This window comes from Podarcis cretensis (genome assembly GCF_951804945.1).
Source record: "Podarcis cretensis genome assembly, chromosome: 3".
NCBI lineage: Eukaryota > Metazoa > Chordata > Lepidosauria > Squamata > Lacertidae > Podarcis > Podarcis cretensis.
Window position 1 is genome coordinate 86,786,391 of NC_137172.1, and position 20,154 is coordinate 86,806,544.

General features: G+C 39.1%; 1 protein-coding gene across 4 annotated transcripts in view; it reads right to left on the bottom strand.

Moving 5' to 3' along the window:
* Positions 1-20,154, bottom strand: part of CD109 (CD109 molecule) — a 69,060-nt gene that overhangs the window by 23,084 nt on the left and 25,822 nt on the right. For all 4 annotated transcript variants that reach the window (XM_079970383.1, XM_079970382.1, XM_079970381.1 and 1 more), the window contains exons 12-25: positions 19,480-19,581; positions 19,308-19,370; positions 18,056-18,232; positions 16,981-17,133; positions 15,324-15,398; positions 14,940-15,000; positions 14,588-14,717; positions 13,761-13,875; positions 9,969-10,082; positions 8,811-9,029; positions 7,337-7,478; positions 6,072-6,248; positions 2,531-2,612; positions 650-878 (exon numbers count right to left, since the gene is read on the bottom strand). In XM_079970383.1, the coding sequence (XP_079826509.1) occupies positions 650-878; positions 2,531-2,612; positions 6,072-6,248; positions 7,337-7,478; positions 8,811-9,029; positions 9,969-10,082; positions 13,761-13,875; positions 14,588-14,717; positions 14,940-15,000; positions 15,324-15,398; positions 16,981-17,133; positions 18,056-18,232; positions 19,308-19,370; positions 19,480-19,581 (1,839 nt within the window). The remainder of the gene's footprint in view (positions 1-649; positions 879-2,530; positions 2,613-6,071; positions 6,249-7,336; positions 7,479-8,810; positions 9,030-9,968; positions 10,083-13,760; positions 13,876-14,587; positions 14,718-14,939; positions 15,001-15,323; positions 15,399-16,980; positions 17,134-18,055; positions 18,233-19,307; positions 19,371-19,479; positions 19,582-20,154) is intronic.

Genomic DNA, 20,154 nt, shown 5'->3' on the forward strand with positions numbered 1-20,154 from the left:
GAAAGGGTGTGGGCAAGACCTGCTGAAATCTCAGGTGATGCTTAGTGGAGATGGGGAGATTTCAGTGCCTTGTATAGCTCCTTGCCCACCTCCAGCACAGATCATGCAAACCACACAACAGAAAATATGCAATGAAAGGGGCAATGCAAATTGCATTTTGAAGATAAATGAAAATAAAAATGAAGATATCCCATTCCTGGTCTAACAGAAATATAATAGATCCTTCTTAACATGCAAGCCCAAGTTGGACAGAGTTTGGGCTTATCCACACTTACCTTTTGCCTCCTGGTGGGGTTTCTCAACAAAAGCCTCCTCTTTAAAGCTTAATTAGAGCAACATCAATTCAGGTTTTCCGCAGATTAACACTTGCTCCAATTCAGCTTCAAAGAGCAGGTTTCTCAGGGAAAGCTCAAGAACAAAAAAGGAGGTGCTCAATCTCAGAGCTATTGCGAACCGTTGCCTGGAAAGAGCAAAGGAAAAGTAAGTGTCTAGCTGTTCCTTTAATCAGGACTGACAAACCTTTTTTGGTCTGATGGACACATTCACCAACACCCGTCAACTTTGGGGAGGCTTGGCCCCTTCAAATATTTTATTAGGGGCGCCAAAGGAACCTCAGCTCCTAGGAGTTGGCTTCTATGGTTATAACTACCTTATCTGTTTGGTACTCTAATAGTGCAGTCATAATATAAGCAGTAAGAGAGACAGAGCTGTTAGTTCCTCCTTGCAGTTCAGTATGCAGCACTCTCCCAGGCTCCTGGAATTCCCCATTGTGCTTCTGATGTCTAACAATCCAAGCAGCTGTTGTCTCCAGGATAGATGAATCAATATCTATGAATGGCTGAGCTTGAATAAAACTCCTTAACACAAAAGCCGATAGCCTAGGGAGAAGTGAAGAATAAATATGTAGGAATTAAACACTTCCACAGATCCCATTCTTTAATTTAACTTGCACAATGTGTTTAAGAAAATATCACAAATATATGCACTGGAAGGCTTAAAACAAGCCTTGCATGTGCTAATTGCATACAATTGGTACAATTTGTTTACTACATATTTTCATGAACATGTCTGGCCTTGTAAACTGTCTGAATAGGAGACCATATGGGAACCATATGTAAGCTCCTCTGTGCTCTTCAGTGGAAATGCAAACTCTGAGTGCAAATAAATAAATAAAAGTATTTAGGGCATATTCTACAACATTATGAAAAAATTCTCGTGTGAAACATGCAAAGCAGCTCTTAAAAAGAAATACTTGGAAATAGCCAGCAGCTTTTTCTATTGAGAGAGCACGGATATGCCAAATTACAATGCAAGAACTACAGTGTGAAGTCAGAACAAATGCTTCATCCTCCAAGAGTTCGTAGCAGATGGCAACCAAGCATTCCAACTTTTAAAGCCAGATCATTCACTTTCCACCCCTCTCCTGAAATTATTTAGTGACCCACGACACTCACCCAGACCCACACATTTGAGGGATAACCAGCCTCATATAACTCTAATTAATGCATGAAGGAGTTGGTGCCACAGAGTAAGCTGTCCTGCCAGGCTTAGCTAGGTCACTTCCTTTCACCTCAGGAGGAAGGTAATCAAGCCTATTTTTGTCCCACTGTCTACCTTAGAAGCTCAACGTGTGATGTCTGAACTGGCTGCTGCAGCTAACATTGCATGGCTCTAACAAGCCTTTCTTGTGTTCCTATCTCTATAATTTAGGAACTTTCACCACTGTAGCTAAGGCAATTACTGCTTGTGTTTTCTAACTAAGGAAAAGCACATGAATCTGACTTTTGGAGAGTTTGTAAGTAAAGTATTTCTATCTTACCAAACATGTGGTCTTTTTCTATGCTAGGGGAACAGGGGGACTTTGGAAGGAACTCAACAGAGCATATTTTAAAGGTCTAACAGCCTATATTCCTATGCTTTACTTTGCTGCATAATTTTAAATCTCTGGTGGGGTTCTCTCACCAAAGATTACTTGACCCAAAACAAGAACTTGGCATCCAGAAATTCTCTATTTTTTCCCCTTGCCACCAACAACAATCAGATTGTCAAAGGAGCAGCGGTATTGCATGCAAACACCTGCAAATGCCCCTAGGTGAAAGATGGGAAGGCAGATGAATGATCTAGCTGCAAATACAGCAGCAACAAACTTAGCATCAACATGGCCTGGTGTTGGGAGAAGAAAAGCTATACTAGCCTGTAGGTGCAGCCATTCCCATTTGCCTTAGTGACTTTGTATGTGCATTTTATGCCTAGTACTTGCTGTGCAGCTATTAAAACTTGTAATCTTCATCCTTGGGGAATCTGCAGACATCAACTACATTTTATACATTTTCTGAGTAATATGCAAGAACTGCATACGAGGACCTAGGATGTGAGTCATGGGTGTACACATCCAGCTCTAAGAATTATAATAACTTAAGGCTAGTACATAACTCTGGTTTTGGCAGTTGGTTGCTGTACCAAAACATAATTGATGCATCTTGCTAACTTCAAGACTATTAAAGATGCACGTTGTTTACTGAACACTTACCACGTGCTGCCAGAGTTGTCTTTGTTTCCAAAAGCACTGAAAGAACCATCATCTCTTTGATACAGAAGCTCTCTTTGGTATCCTGGAGAAATGAAAGATGAGAACAGCATCGTATGACAGTTGGGCTAAGTTTATTCAATAGGTTTATCACCTCCCAGCTTGGCATCCACTGCAGACTAATTGCTAAACCTTATAGGAACCAAACTGCTACTCATGCTTGGTTGAATAATGCATCTCAACTACAAAGTAGTGTCTTATAAAAAGCAAGATCTATGAGAAATTCCTTATTACAGCGGGTTTACAGTCTCAGATAATCAAAAAGCTGATGCATTAATTGATGTACGTAATGTAATGGGAGGCTGAATTGGAATATTATACAGAAAGAATTCAAATACTGATTAATGTTTTTTATTACATTTATATCCCACTCCACCTGCCATTTTATCCTCACAACACTCCTGTGAGGTAGGTCAGGCTGAGAGAAGGCAACTGGCCGAAGGTCAGCTAGCAAGCTTCAGGGGCAAAGTACTTAACTCCTTCATCATGAAGCCCAATTATTATTCCCACTGCTAACAAACTGATTCTGAGAAGCGCTTACCCAGGGACCTTATGTGATAAAGTGAAATGTGAAATATACTTTTCTAGTTTAAAACTGTATTCAGGGAATCGCACTCACATTTTACTCTTCAGCGTGCATGGGAGCAGATAAAGTGAATGACTTATGTAATCTTACTAACAGAACCCACGTTATCTGAACCATGATAGTCCCATATATCTATCTCTCCTGAGTATTCTTTAAGTCTTGGATTTTGTTTTGTTTTTTAATCCCATATATATTATGCTAGCTCTGCTCCCAATCTGAAAGTGAAAAATCAGCAGAAGAAAGAAGTGGGCAGAAGCTTGCCAAGTAGAACAGAGCAGCTGCACTATCTAATTGGCAGGTGGGGATCACTGTCGTGTACCAGGAAAGAGAGGGGTGAGGGGGCAGGGAGATTGGTCTGGCGTAAAACACACCTGCTGAGCCAACCCAGTGCATTTCTGGAAGTGAGACAGAGGTGGAAACATTTAGGAAAATTAAAATCAATCAACCCAGATAAAGGGTCAATTCACTTAGCACCCCTTTAACAAACAGCAGGAAAATAATAAAATCAGAGGGCTGGGCTTGGAAGCATAATCTCTCCTAGTTTGCACTTTAAACTACATCATCCATACTACATATTACCACCATTATACTTCCCCAAACACACACACAGATGTAAAACAAACTGGCCAAAAGAGAACCATGTTTGTGCACTAAAGCTAAGATGTTTGTAATGCCTTTTGATTAGAGTCAATCCCTACAGTTTACAGACTGAAACCACCAACCCATATAAACACCACCTGGCAGGAACTCATATCTCAAAATGTGTTAAAAAAAAATACTTGTATGAAGTAATAAAATGACGAAATGAATTAGCCTTTAGGAATAACTCGGCTGTTAGAATAAAACCACAAGGTGGTATTCAGCTGTTTTTTATTCAAAGCAGACCCACTGAAATTAATGGACCCAACCCAACTTAGCTGTGTTCATTAATTTTAAGTGGTGGGTCTGCTCTAGAGTAAAACTTAGTTGAATACAACGCATAATCTCAATGTGTGTAAATCAGCAATTTAGAGTCACTTCATATTTTACAATCAACTTGGCTAGAGATAATCTCCTATGTAGGAAAAACACAAGTTTACCTTAATGGGACTACTTTTGTGTCATGAGCACATGTTACATGCTATGACCCTACCAAAAGAAAAGTGAGAACCAATGGATCCACTGGACAGTCAAGAAGCAATTATTATAAACTACAGAGGACACACCAGAGACATTTCACAGTTTAGACAGAAAGAAGCAAACCTGGGTTAGTCAACGAACATACACCAAAAAAAAATATAATCTACTGCCAATCACTATTTCCTGATAAGTGTCCCTATACAATACCTTGTCTCTGTTGCATTGACATTTCACCTTTTTAGAGCAGTTATTTCCATAAATAAAAAGCACACCTTACAAATGTAATGCATGAAATGGCCACTGAGTCATTTACAAGTATGGGTGAGAAACTGTAATATGAACTGCAATCCCAAACACACTCATTAGGATGCAAACACCTTCCAATACAGTGGGAGTTACTTCAGTGCAAAAGTGTGTAGGATTGAACTTTTCGGCAAGCTTTAGAAAGGAACATTGTATACTGTTTTCAAAGACGTTCCAACTTAAAAATGTTAAAAAGGTGGTGTACTGGATGATTTTTATTGACAGTGTAGCATAACAAAAAGCTATTCATAATCATCAAGCAAAGTATAGAAAAACATTTGTAAAGGTTGTTTTGGAACCTGTACTTTTTAGGAATTCAGACATATGATATAAAGTTTATTTTATGCTACACTGGGTAGACTATGATCACGATGTATAAAAGAATATGTATAAATATAGGCCTTTCCAAAAGGACCATAAGAAGCAACTGTACAAAACAAAAGAAAACGAGATGGAGAGAAGTATTTTTCTATTTTAAAATCAAAGCTATTCCATGATAGCTTTTATTCTGGCTGCAAAAGACTGCAAAGAAACATTGTAAATCCCAAAGCCAAGCATGATTTAAGTTAAACAGTGTATCACTGAATGACAAATTTAACAATACAGTTATGACTCATTTAAAAATAGCTTTAATGAAACTAATGTTTGGAGAAGTTAAAAACATTATGATAGTATAAATCAATCTACAGGGAGTGACAGATTGCTTGCAAACTTCAAAGAAGTTGCTTAAAAAACAGATGTTCATTATTTTTGAAACTAACTGTGTAACTTTAGGGTGGCCAAAGTCCAGTTGTCAGGCCAAATACAACCCATGGAGTTCAGCAAAGCAAACAAAACCGTTTCTGTTGTCGGTGGCCTTTGTTCCTTCTTTGTGGGAGACTGATCTGGGATGCCAGTCCAAATTTAGTTGTAACATGACAGTACCAAAGTCAACAGTCCTACACTGGAGATTAAATCTGCCCAATTGTGTTCAAAAAGGATGCAACCTGTGTGGTGCAAGAGCAGTTTGGAAGTCAGGACTGTGTATGTCGCAACTCTACTTAAGTAAAGAAGAAACAGATAATATGGTTTTGGGTGAGAAAACTAGCTTCTTCAGATTTTTTATCTTTTTATGTTTCCAGTTGTATTAGGATTCCAAAGGTACAGTTAAACTGAGTTTATTGCAAAACTATGCTTAAACCATGTGTGTGGGCAATGTAGAATTTGAATTACCTTGTTACACACATTACAGGAGGTGTTACAGTCCTGGTCATTTCTTATTGTGACAGCTGCCGCTGGCAAGCTTTCAGGGCTCACAAAATTGTCTCAGTGTTTGCAATTTTCTGCCCATTCTGCCCCTCTATCTATCCATCACACATCTGAGGCGTGTATAGGGAAAAGGGAAAGCAATCCATGCAGGAGGAATGATTTCTCCCATCAAACCTTAATAGAAACCCACAATAAATGGCAGGCTCTTCTCCAAAAACAGATTCTTACCTTCTCTCATATATGACATGGCTTTTGATTTAAGTCTGGGCTTCAGGTCTCCTGCTTTGGCCAGATAGTCCAGAACATAAATATTGGGTGCAAAATTGATCATATTCTGTTCCCCACAGCCATAAGGCATCTTGATCAGTGACTCCAAACCGCTGATAGAGGGGCCGAGGATGTCTCCTGAAAGATACAGTTCACAAGACAACGTAACGGAAACGCCAGTAGAAAAATGTGGAAGGTTGAGTTAATCACTTTGCGAGTTTTCTTTGCATCACTTCTACAGGATACCCTAATATACTCATGCACTTCAATGACGCAGACACACAATAACTGAAATTACCATACATATGCAGTACACTTTATCACTTCTGCTGATAATGTGAGTCTAGGGAATGGGCCAAGAGTATTTGAGGCTGCAGCATTGCTGAAATTCACCAAGTGCAGACCTGATTAATCTCCTGGATATGAGACCACTAGGAGCTCAACATAAAACAAAATATAATAAATCAATGTATTTTTAAAATTTGATGGTAATAACATATAAAACTGAAGACCAACAACAACAAAAAAACCCAGAAATGTCCAGCAGGTATACAATACTCTACAGAGCTATGCTAGTATGTTAGCAGTGTTTGAAACTTCCATTGTTCTAGGCACATTTTGCGACAGGGAATTTCATTAGCCCAAGCAGTTTCTGAGCTGCAGTGTGGAAGGAAAGGAGGAATTTTTTCTGGCTCCCCACTTCCAGATACTCTCTGAAGACTGGACAAGAGACCCTGTTAAGAATATTAGAGTGATGGGCAGGGAAAGGATTAGACCATGTGAAAAATGAAAATAATATTTTAGCTGCAGTTCATTCATTTTCAGCTTTGTATTATTGTTATAAAAAAGCGTGCCTAGACATTCCGTTGTTGCGCCCATAACCTAGCTTTAAGGTGCCATTTAGCTCCTAGCTTTCATATCTCAGTTTTCAACACTGTATGTTAGCAATAAAAAAGGAAGATGAAATTAATGGGTTATATGAGAAATAGCCTGCACAGCATTTCCTTTTCACTGACGTGGAACACTTCCACCTATTCTCACAGGCAAGGGATAATTTATCTATTCAAAACCAGTCATGATACCATACCAGTAACAAAATAATTTGCATGCTGAATAATTCAGCAATCAATTAGAGCACACTCTTACTGATATTTCAGTTTCATATTTACTTTTTATTTGCCAGCAGGCATCAAAATGAAACAATGTAAGAGGAGTGAAATGCTTACCAATAACTGTGACTTGCACTCTTTCGCTGCCAGGTACTACATCAGAGGGAAAAGTGAAGTTCAGTCTTTTTGTTTCAAATCCTATTCTTTTGGACAGGTCCAAAAGAATTGTCTCTGAGTGAGACTGTTCTAATCCCTCAGCCTGTGAAAAAATAAACAAAGACTAGATGCATGTCCAAAAGTTATTAGGTATGGTAGTTCTTTGTGCACTTCTCCCAATATCAGGGACCTCTACAGATCTCAGAGTGCAATCCTGTATTGACATAGCTGGAATTAAGCACCACTGAACTCAATGGAAATAATGTCTGAGTAGACATTTGTATAGGATTGCATTGGCAGTGCTGATATTGGGAAATGAAGCAAAAATGTAACAATGCATATCCCCATGGATTTTTGCTTCACAAGAGCTGATGTGCAGTATTAATTTTGAATAACAAGTTATCAAAATTGCATCTTATGACAATATATAAACTCTTTTCAAGACTAATAAATTTCTGCCATGAAGTTTTCTGCAACAGAGTTGGGTCTTCCTAATAATTAATAGCTTAATGCGAAGGTTTTCAAGGAGCACAATTTAAGCCTATTTTTGTGCAGAAAACAACCATAAAGCTTCTTCACATTTTTATTTCAACAATTTGCAATTACATACTGCTTAGCACTGTAGTTTGTAAGTGGTGCACAACTTCCATGTTAGTCTTGGTTCATGTGGAACCCAAATATACCTTAAGGGCCAGTTCAGATACTGTATAAACATGCCTGACTTCATAAACAATGATCTACTAAATTAATGCGCCACGTACTTTACAAAACAGTTCTAGTATTTGTGTATTATACCTTTTTGTGCAGAAATAAGTGCTTTAAGTCTCATGGTCTGGAAGTGAACAACAGACCTGAAGCTGTGGGGTGAGTGGCCTGGTTCAGACATATTGCTTAACCATGCTGAGAAGGGAACTTAATATTGGAAAAATGAGGAACAGAGAGAATCTAAAATTGACAGATTCTTCCATCTCAAGCTATGCTCAAATGCAAACACTATCACCGGTTTTAGATATATCAGTACTAAGCAGTGCTCCATTAATGTAATTTCCTCAGAAACCAAGGAAACTTATTTCACAGCAAATGTGTTATGGCTGAGATATTAATTATGTAACCTTCAACATGAGATTTGTTAGAATCATTATTTTCCTGTAGTAATAAGTTTATCCTTCTCAATATTGCTAATCCTTTCATCAGATTCTGTCTTCCCACTTCAGTTTTGTCCTGTCCGCATAGAGACCATGTTTCTTCCGTGTTCTATGCAGAACCTAGACACAGCTCCAGAGTTAAGCACAAATTGGGTTCTTACAACACTCAGATCATCACTCCCTTTAGAAACTTCCCGTAAATACTTAAAACTAATTATCAACTGTGTGCAACTTTTAAAAGTGGTTCATCCATCCGACAAACAGATTGTGTAAATAATGATTTAAATTACCTTCACTAATACTTTCTGTAAAAGAGCATCAGAAGCAATGGGAGATATTGCCGTCACTCTGATGGGAATCTCTCCAATTTGCTTTGGCTTGATCGGAAAAATAACAGTCTTTGCAGCTTCACTTGGTACCCATACTGATTGCTGGTTTCCCATGGCATTTATATCATTAGAAACAATAAGGATTTCAAAGGTGTCACTTGTATCAAGGGTCACCGTAACCTATAAAAAAAGTGGTTAATTAACATATATTTTGTGCTACTAGCAAAGACATTTAATGTGACATTTACCAGGAGGCACAGAAAGGATTTCACATAGATGTGACTACTACCAATTATAACGTGGGTGGGCCCGCCAGGATACATCAACCTTAGAGTACCCAGCAACACTCAAGAAAACACAAACAAGAAAGAAGGGGGTGGGCAACTGGGAACTAGGAGAATGGAAAGTGAGACAAATATGACACCAGGAGATAGGACAGAGAAAAGAAGAAAGTGCAGAGTAAATGTCAAAAGCAAAATAACATGTGAAACTTGTGCAAATGGAGGCATTTTCTGCTAAGGCAAAGCCACACATAGCTATAATGTTCTGTACTGTACCAAAAACAGTCCAATTGGCATCAAAATTCAATCTGCACTTCTGTCCAAGCCCATCCATACAGCATGATTCTATGCATGTTTACTCAGCTGCAATTCTTACTGTGTTCAAGGTAGCTTACTCCTTAGAACATCTGCGTAGGATCACAGCCTAAGCCAAATCAAAAAACCGACAAAATCCAATTGCAAAATGACTCCCCACCCCCTAGGGTCAGTAACCGATAAACAGTCTATCTCTGAATCCATGCTCCAGCAAGACCATGAACTACCCCAGCAAAGGTTAACTAAGAGCTGGCAACAGCAAAGATAAGGCAACTACAAGACATCATGGGCAAAATCCAAAATTGCATGCATGGACTTCCTCTCACACAACAGGACTTCCTCTTGCTCTCCTCACCTTACACTCCCTACACACACACAAATTTGCTCCAGAGGGTTGGGTGCATGCAGGCAAGGGTGCAGAGAACAAATGTGAATTGTTGTGTGAGAAGGCCATTCTGCTCACGTACAGACACCATTGGATTCCACCTAATATTAGAAAATGAACAAATGAATGAATGTTTACCTCAGTGCCTTCTTTCAAATAATTAAAGAGGTTTACTTCCAAAACAATCTCTTCTCCTCTTGTAACACTAGGAGGAAGGTTTAAGGAAACAAAAAAGGGCTGGAAGACTTCTAACTGAAAAATATAAAAAGTTATACAACAGTGAACCCTTGTGGTGTATAGGTTAGTTGTTCAGCAGAATACAATTTAAATGCAGATGGTTTTTGATTAGAACTTTTCACAACAGACCTTGACCATTGGCCAGTTAGAATTTAATTGACTAAAAACAAACATCAGTATGCTAAGAAATGGGGGGTGCAACTTTCACACAGCAAATTTTGTAGGTCGTGCACTTCTTGAAGTACCTCAGCCACCATGCTAGAAGCTGACATATAGCTGCACAGATTGAATATGGGGCTCCAAAACACAGCTGCCCCATCTCTCAACTCGCACACATACAAAGATGTGTCTCTTTCACAACTATGGCACTCTTATATGCCCAGGACAGCATTTAGCCCCTGAACCTTGCATAGCTACGGTATGAGATAGTTCTTGGGGTGTGTCTCCTACACTTAAAAAGGAATTTACTGTTGCCTGTATTAGAATAACTTTAGGCACTGGTTCAAGAGCAAAATCTAATTTACTGAGCATATTCTGATTAAAGTAAGTTAAAGACTGTATCTGTTGTGATACAAGTAGGGTTGCCAACCAGATATTATTTGATTGGCCTGACCAGAAGAGCTATGTTATATCAGGCAATAAGTACTAGCATCCAAAAGGCACTGAGCTCCAAATCCTGCCAAAGTCCACCCCACCCAGATTATTCCAGGCTCCAAAGCTGATATACCATTTCTGCCCAACGTCAATCCATCTCTACCCCCATATCATTAATATTTTGAAAATAAAAGTTGGCCACCCTGTAATCCACTAGGGCTCTTTGCACATGTGTAAGGGATAGCATGAATAAAGAATGGCTTTCTCCCGTATTTTCAGGCAGCAGTCCCACCGGTCAATATATTCCAAAATAGACTGTGATATGGTCAGTAGAGTGAGACAGTGGGTGGGTGAAACTGATGCTCAGAAAAAGAAGAAAAACTCACTGTATACAAAGTTCTCAATTCACACTTGTGAATTATGTTGTGCTTGCAAGGAGCACCCACTAGGAAATTATACCCATCACAGATTTTTAATTAATACCAGATAAGGCTCATTCCTAAGCCCTGTAAGCTTATTAACACTGTATCTATAAAGCCTGTGCTCAGTTATATGTTTTTGTAAAAATATTATTTGCATGTGTCAATGTATAACATGTTTTCACCATATGGAACTTTAAATAGAAACCGAGCAATCCAACAATGTACAGGAGGGAAATTAAGTCATTGTGAGAAGTGAAGTGGAATCTTGGCTATGGATTCATTAAAGACTACTCAACTGTTGGCACGTTCAGCCAAGCGTGCACTTTCATAGAAATCACCAGGATTGATCAGTCTCTGCCAAACAACATTCAGGAAAAAAAGGAATATTGACCTTAATCTCAAATGAGCTTGAAATAAAAGTTAATATCCAGATCCAAATCCATGAATGAGGTATTCTCATAATCAAATGTTTTGTTTTCATATATAACTGCCAGATGGAAAGCCTGGACCCCAAATCTCAACCACTCTTCTTGATTGATTATAATATCAGATTTGATACTGAATATTGTTCAAGAGCTTCACTAGTAAGTACATTTTTATGTAATTTATTTTAGAAGAAAAAATAAACTTATATACAGTGGTACCTCGGTTTTCAAACGTCTCCGTTGATGAACGTTTTGGAACGCGAACGCTGTAAGCTCGAACGTGCCTCTGAAGTCGAACCGGAAACGTGGCTTCCATATTGAGTTTTCCATACTGAGATTTCTGTTTTGAGGCTTCCGTTTTGAGTTTTCAGTTTTCGAATGTTTCGGAACTTGAATGGTCTTCCAGAATGGATTACATTCAAAAACCGAGGTGCCACTGTACTACCTTATCCTAAAACAGGGCGAGGGAACCTTTGGTCCTCCAGATGTCAATGAGACTACACCTCCCATCCTCCCTGACCACTGGCCATGCTGTCTGGGGCTGAGAGGGATTAGAGTCCAACAACAGCTGGAAAACTGACAGAACTTGTTGGCAGATATGGCATTGGGTTGGATCCTTAGTCTTGGGGGGAGGCAGGGCTTGGGAGTCAGTCCCCTTCTATAAAAAAACAGGGTACCCTGTTAAAGGGATCCAAGAGGGGTTGCTTCTGTCCAGATGCCGAGATAGCAGTCCTGGTATGACTGCCTGCAACTGATGTATATCATAGGGCAACCCTTAACCCAGGGCCAACTGAACCATTATTCTACCTGCAGTCGAGCTGACTGATTTAGGGTACATACCCACCGCCTACACCAAAGCCTACATACATCTGTAATCAATAAAGTTGTGGTCTGTTTGAACCCAGTACTTTGTCCTGTATCTTTATTTGTCATCATTCACTGGGCCCTGGCCAGGCACAGGCTCCCTGCACCTGGGCATGCAATACATTTGTGGGCTCTCTCTCTCTCCCAAAGCAGCACTTGCCAAGTCAGAAGCATAATCACCACTTCTGCACAGGGAAGATCTTCAAAAAGATAACAGTAGGCCTGGGATGCCTCTGCAATGCTTTCTTATTGAGTCTCTTTTTTGGGAGGGGGGGTCATCAAGCTGGTAGGAAGGCTAAGAGCAACACTAGCAAGAAAAAATGGCAGCATTGTTCTCTGATTTCCCTCCAAGTTGGCTGGCATACCCCTTATCACTGAAGCTTCCTGGATTTCCCCTAATTTTGCCCTAGTGTGCCTGGTGGATTCTTTTGCCAGGGACCTGAAACCTCACTAGCTCTTTTAGAGGGGGGTGGCAGTAGTAATGTGAGGGTTTGCAAAAGGTTCAGCCTGTAGCCTGATTAAGGAAGATCAATACACCCAGGTTGAAGAAACTGGCCATTTCTGCTCATTCATCTTTATGGTGCAATCCTACAAAGCCTTACACAAAAGCAAGTTCAATGGGACTTTTTCTCAGAGTAGATATAGGAGCGCAGTCCTAATAATGCTTCCCAACTCCTTATCTAGTAAATACATTAAGCAGAACTGCTTTTGGGCCAAACTACATGCCAATGTTTGAGTGCCATTCCACTGCTTCTGCTGCCCTGAGAGCACGAGCCAACAGCTATTACGGGTTAGGGTTCTGAGATATCCGTCACTATTACGGAGTTAGGGTTCTGAGATATCCCATATTATTTAGGGAATAGGACACATCACTAAAGTAGCAAAAGGTTGTATTTATTTTGAAGTCTGTTTTTATAGTGATGCTTTCAACTCACCCTAACCCTATTATTCTTTTTCTTAGATTAGAGTGCCCTCTAGTGCCTAACTATTTCCTGCAGTCTTTTCCTTCGCTGGATCTTTCCTATTTCTTGAGAAAGCTTTTCTTGGGAGGCAAGGATAGGCTACAAACCCAACTTGCCACTGGGCTTATTCTCTCTAGAACAATAAGGCCCTTCTAGCCTTTTTCCTGGTGCTAATTCTCTTCTCTTGCTCTGTTCTCCTGCACAGCTTTCCTCATCCCTGTGGTTTAAATGGCAGCTGAGGCAATGTTAAAGTTTAAGGCACCAAATATCTGAAAAATATGCCCTTCGCCTTTGGAATGCCCTCAGTTTCTGAGCTGCATCTTCTCACCACCACATGGACATAGTATTGTTGGCAGATGAAATCACACCTCTATGCTCAGGGTTCTACAGAGGGGTGAGGTGTATTTGCATTTGAATTTCTGTTACCTCAATAGGCGTTTTCATCACACCCAGTCCAAGGTTTTCAGATATTATAAACGCACTAGCTACCCAGGTAGTAATGGTATCAGGAACAGTGACATTCAGTGTTGTTTCAGTCGATCTAAAAATGAAAAGAAAGCAGAAATATAATTTCAGAAGGATAAACATCAACAATGGTCAGTAAATCTAGGCAGATTTTCCTGGTGGAGTAATGAATGATTTGCTAAATCAAGTTAATGGTTTGAGGAAAAATTTGCAAAGGTACAAATGAAGGCTATGCATTCAGTTTCTACATAAGGGCCATGGTTCTATTCATATTCACATAAAGTGGAAGACACTTTGAAGTGGTATGCAAAAATATATGTTTATAAGCATGGAGCAGAAAGGACACATGCTAAAGGATCTAAGATTGGCAGCATACCCCTAACGTATGCCCACTACCTGCTGCAAATATGCACCTCTGCTTTACACTGTGCTTGATGTTTTAATTTGTTGGAAGCTGCCCAAAGTGGTTGGGGAAACCCAGTCAGATGAGTGGCATATAAATAAATGCTTGTTGCTGTTAAACTTTATGGTGTTTGTCATTCAAGTATGAACCAGCTTCTAAGAGTATTTTGCCCTTTTCCTTATTTGTAACTCCAGAAAACATTGTTTATAACATTCTTCAAGAATGGGCTGTCCTGCATATTGGTGCTCGGCAAAGATGCCCATTTGATGGGAAACTCTTCAACAGAAGTATTAAAAGCTACAGAGAAGTTCCTTCCGCTGGTAATACATTACATTAATTGTTCTCAAATAAGAATGGATATGTAAAGAAAACCCTTTCTGTTTACCTTGTTGTGATTTCACGCCAAATCCATGTCTCTGGAAAATTTGTCCTTATATGGGGATTTTCAAAACCAACAGACTCTCTTGGGGGCTCCAGATGATGCTGAAATTCTAAAGCTGAGCTATAATCCATAACTGGGGGCAAGAGAGAATACTGTAACATTCTCTTCAAATAATTTCAGTGTTTAGAATCTACACTGCATCCTAAATTGTGTCACTCTTTTTCAACACACACACACACACATAATTTTATTTGCTTAATTGAAATAAACAAAAGAAAGGAACACTTGCTTTATGTTCTACATACATCGCATGAGCCAAAAACAAAGAATTATACTTGATGTTACTTTTACTTACAGCCTTCATAGTTTTCATCTTCTGGAAGGCTGGCATCAGTCAGTACCCAGAGTTTGCAATTCTAAACACAATATATAAAAATAACTTTAAATTTAAAAAATATGCAACATATGAACCATTTTTGTCAACCTATATTTTATTTCTTTTTAGCATATTTTAAAGCATGCATAAATAAACAACATTTTTGGTTTAGAAAATAAAAGCTAGCTTTGTGTGGAAGAAAGTCAGTATCTACAAAGGACTGAGTTTTCTTCGCTCCAATTGCATCTGAAAACACAAGAATACTAATGAATGGAATTGCCTACTGAGTAACCCTTACTAAACTTTTATTTTCTTTAATACATCAAAACAATGGAAAAGTACATATGCATTTTAAAACTGTACCTGAAAGACACCATATGAACTTCTGGCTGCACCATAATCAAGTCCTCTATTATATAAACTTAGCTCATGATGAACCTAAAATAATAGTAATAGTACTTAGTTTTCATAGGAGAAACCAAAATAAATTCAATTAATCATGATCATATAGATCTTGTTTTAACAAAGAATATTCTACTTAGCAAGAGCCTTATCTGTAAGAACAACAAAGCAAAAATTGTAAGACACAATAATAATAAAAGTCAACAAAAACAGTTATCTGCCACTTAGTTGTTATGCTACTTTAAAATTGAGTATACAGAGAATTGTTAACAAAATCCTTGCAAAAATACAATGGGAATCAATGAAAATGTTTTCTCACTTCCCCTGTATCTCTACCACTTACCACAGGTTTGTCAATAGTTTCTCACTTTTTCTACACCATGCATAATTTTATACATCTCTATCATATCCCACTTTATTCACTATATTTCCAAACTAAAAAGCCTAAAATGTTGCAACCTTTCTTCATGGGGAAGTTGCTCTAGCCCCTTGATCATTTCAGGTGCCCCTTCCTGTACCTTTCCCACTTTTTGAGGTGCAGGAACCAGAACGTTACAAACTTTTATTCTCTAATGCTTTTTGCCATCCCATATTATAAAAAGGCTACTCCTGGAACTTCCGATGGCTTCAGGAAACTTGGGAAGTACCACTCTTGTAATAATGTTACTTATATGCTCAGCTTCCCTGAAAACCTCCCCTAAATACTAAAGGATAAAGTTGGCAAGTTGGCAAGAACCGTAGATAGGGTCAGGAGGAAGCAGGAAGCACCAGCATTGTTGTGTGTGTCTCATTCTACTTCCCACAAAAGGATTACAGTGGTACCTTGGGTTAAGTACTTAATTCGTTCCGGAGGTCTGTACTTAACCTGAAACTGTTCTTAACCTGAAGCACCACTTTAGCTAATGGGGCCTCCTGCTGCCGCTGTGCCGCCCCTGCACGATTTCTGTTCTCATCCTGAAGCAAAGTTCTTAACTTGAAGCGCTATTTCTGGGTTAACGGAGTCTGTAACCTGAAGCGTATGTAACCCGAGGTACCACTGTATATAATTCCCCCCAATTCTTGCTCTCAAGCTGTGAAAACGGATTCTTCCCATTCTTTGCTTCTTAGGCCCACTTCATGGAGGCATGGTTGAAACAAATAATATAAATGGCTTCCCCATCTGGGAGACATTTGTGTGACGGGGTTCACATTTGCTTCAGAAAAGACTTTAGGCATGCCAACAAACCATTCCTCACACACAATATGGTGTGTGTGTTTTGCTGATTAGTTTAGAAGTCAGCCTGAACCATGTCGGAACCACTTTACATAAAATGCCTTCCCAATCAAGAAAGCAACCCATGCAGTTTGCATTCTAGGTAGTAGCCATGGGTGAAAGGGGAAAGACAGTGGTTGTAGAAAATGAAGCTTTGTTCTGTTAAATAATGTATAAAACATTGGAGAAAAACATTTTGAGAATTATCATACACTTCAAAGGAATGAAATCTACTGGTGTCAACTCAGTGTGGCTCGACTGTTTTACTTTAACAGTATAATGGCAAAGCTCACAATCAAATCTAATAGCTGCTCCTACACAGTTCTAAAATACACTTCAAACATTTCTTTTCTTTCAGAAACTTACAGCATCCTCTGTGATATCACTTCTTTTCCCCAGGAGCTTTGTGCTTTTGTCCACAACCAGAAGACCAATGGTTGCTTTTGGTTCCGTCACATTAATCTTGAGAGTGACTTCCTCAGAAGGCCCAGCTCTATTTTTATTCCAATACATATTGATCTAAGGGGTGGGGGGAAGCATATTACTTTATATTATGCAGTAGATAAAGTAGAATGAACAATTATTTTACTTCAGGTGCTGACTCATATATATATATGAAATGTACCCATGGGAGGGAAGTTCAGGTTACAGCCACAGTGCTGGAGAGAGAGTGTGAATCCCCTCATTAAAAAACAAAAAAACAAATCATGGTGTTATCTCCAGTCATGGATGTCTTGATAACCTATCTATTTTGCAGGAGCCATCCTTAGAAGACAGAGAAAGAAGAATGAAGCAAGGTTAAAGGTGGGAAAAGGTCAGAAGAAAAAATAAGTCAAAGTAGCAGACAGAGGAAACACAACGCAGGATTGAAGAGATGAACAGCACATGACCTAAAAGGGACTGGAGGTAGAAAGCTGGGGAGGGGGGCAGGTAAGCAAATTGGGCCTAAATAAATCTATCTTTATTTTAATTATTTTAATGTAATTGTGATTTTTAATGCTACCGTTTAACCATATATGCCACCCAGAGACTATGCTTATAGGATGGCTTTTAAATTAAATGCAGATATGTAAATAAACGTATGCATACTTTTTTGCACAACATGGACATAAGGCCATGGACAGTGAAGCTGTTTGCACTAGCAGTCAATACATTTAATCCTAAGCATCCTTTGCTGGTAGGTACAGCAAGGTCTATAAATGGACTCTAATGCAGGAAACCCAGTTTAAAATCTGAAAGATGTTAATGAGGAATTAAACAGACCAACTAGTGAAATAGTTTGTAAACCATAACTCTATGCTAATGCCTATCAGTGTGTGGGCTTCAGTTACATACTATGTTTATTTGACTTATTTTTATTTATGCTTCCCTTTTTGTGTATAGTCTCAAAACAAAACAGAACACCATTTGTGTGAGAGGAAGTCTATGCACACAAACTTACCTGATTTTTAAAGACGAGTTGAACAGGAATGCAGAGATCATCACTAATTACTTCACCATCATCACTCACATAGTAGGCAATTATGCATGCTGTAGGAGCCCAAGAATGCTCTGGTGTTAAAAAGAATTCTGCAACGTTTACTTTACCCGCAGCCACAATTTGTTCTTTAGATATCACCTATATGAGGAGGGGGGAAAGTTAACTAATTTTCCTGTCAGCTGAGTTCCAGCTGAAATTGTCACACATCTCACAATTCAACATCTGTTATTTATAAAAGCACCTAAAGTATTGTTGCACACCAGCCTAATCTCCAAGCAGTGCGAGATTCCAAGGGTTCCAGGAGCGCTTATCCAAGGTCTGTGTTTCCTTTTGGAAATGAGGCACAGTGGAGACTGTTGTTTCTTTATGGCATATAGTTTATTTACACATATATACAACCTGAGTCTATGACAGAGGAGTTCGCAGCATAGTCACCCCAAGAGCCTTCTTTCATAGCCGCAGTCTTGGATCCAGACAGACATCAAACATGGTGCTCTCAAAACATTGCTCTGCCCCTCCTGCTTCCTGCTTTACTTCCAGGTCACAGAACTCCTAGCTCTAACTCCTCTAAGATCTGGCATTATCAGTTGAGGCAAAGGGGACCCACCCTCTTACCATCTCACACCAAGTTCCTCTGATGCTTTGTTATCTTAAAGGCCCATTACCCAGCTTAATAACTTAATGCATGAAGCTTAGCTTAGTTTAACAGGCTTTCAACACTTGTTGATTCAAGGGGATTAGAAGCATTTGGCATACAACTTAAAACACACAGGTCCGGCACCCAGTTTTAACACCTCCAAGTCTTAATTAAATTCTAACACCCACTGGATCCGGGGATAATAGAGGTCTAGCACCCACAAACTCATAACAGTATAATAACAACTATACAGGTGTCACGTGAATAGGTCTGGGCCCACAGGCATTTATGCCTGTGGATAAAAAAATCAATTTTTGTATGCCACACATTGCAGCAAGCACAGGTGTACCAGTACATTTACATTCAGTAGGAAAGCTACAACCAGTCTCACCTCTCCAATTAGCATACCCAAATGATACATGGACGTACAAGTGGTATTTTTAAACGCTTGCTCATAGTCCTATCTGGAAATTATAGTTATTTTTGAGTAGCAAAATCTTCCTTATTGCCTATGCTGTCTTTCCCGTGTTTGTGGTAAAATTCAACACAATACATATAAAATAATTTTTAAAATACCATATAACTGATCTCTTTCATCGGCTTGTTGCTTTGAAGATTCAGCTCAAATGGAGTCCCAACCTAGGGGGCGAAATAACACAACTTGAATGAACATGCTAATTCCCTATCATGATGTAGTGTATTATTAGTGAATTTTGAAGCTCATCAATTATTGGAAAGCAGAAGTTACCTTTACATCCTGACTTGCTTTTTTAATCTGGAGAAAAGTCATGGTGGTAGAGTAGAATGTACCATATATGATTATAGAAGTTTCGCTCTCCAGAAATTTGGCCTGTAAAAAAAAAAGGAACGGGTGGGGGGACATTCAACACATTGTAAGGAAAATGATAAAGTTCAATTAATGTTTCACAAATTGTATAATTAGTGCCTCTCCTAATTGAAGAAACATACGTAAATAAATGAAGATATCAAAATAAATGAAGATACGTAAATAAATGAAGAAGAGTGACTAGTGGGGTGCCACAGGGTTCTGTCTTGGGCCCGGTCTTATTCAACATCTTTATCAACGACTTGGATGATGGACTCAAGGGCATCCTGATCAAATTTGCAGATGACACCAAACTGGGAGGGGTGGCTAACACCCCAGAGGACAGGATCACACTTCAAAACGACCTTGACAGATTAGAGAACTGGGCCAAAACAAACAAGATGAATTTTAACAGGGAGAAATGTAAAGTATTGCACTTGGGCAAAAAAAATGAGAGGCACAAATACAAGATGGGTGACACCTGGCTTGAGAGCAGTACATGTGAAAAGGATCTAGGAGTCTTGGTTGACCACAAACTTGACATGAGCCAACAGTGTGACGCGGCAGCTAAAAAAGCCAATGCAATTCTGGGCTGCA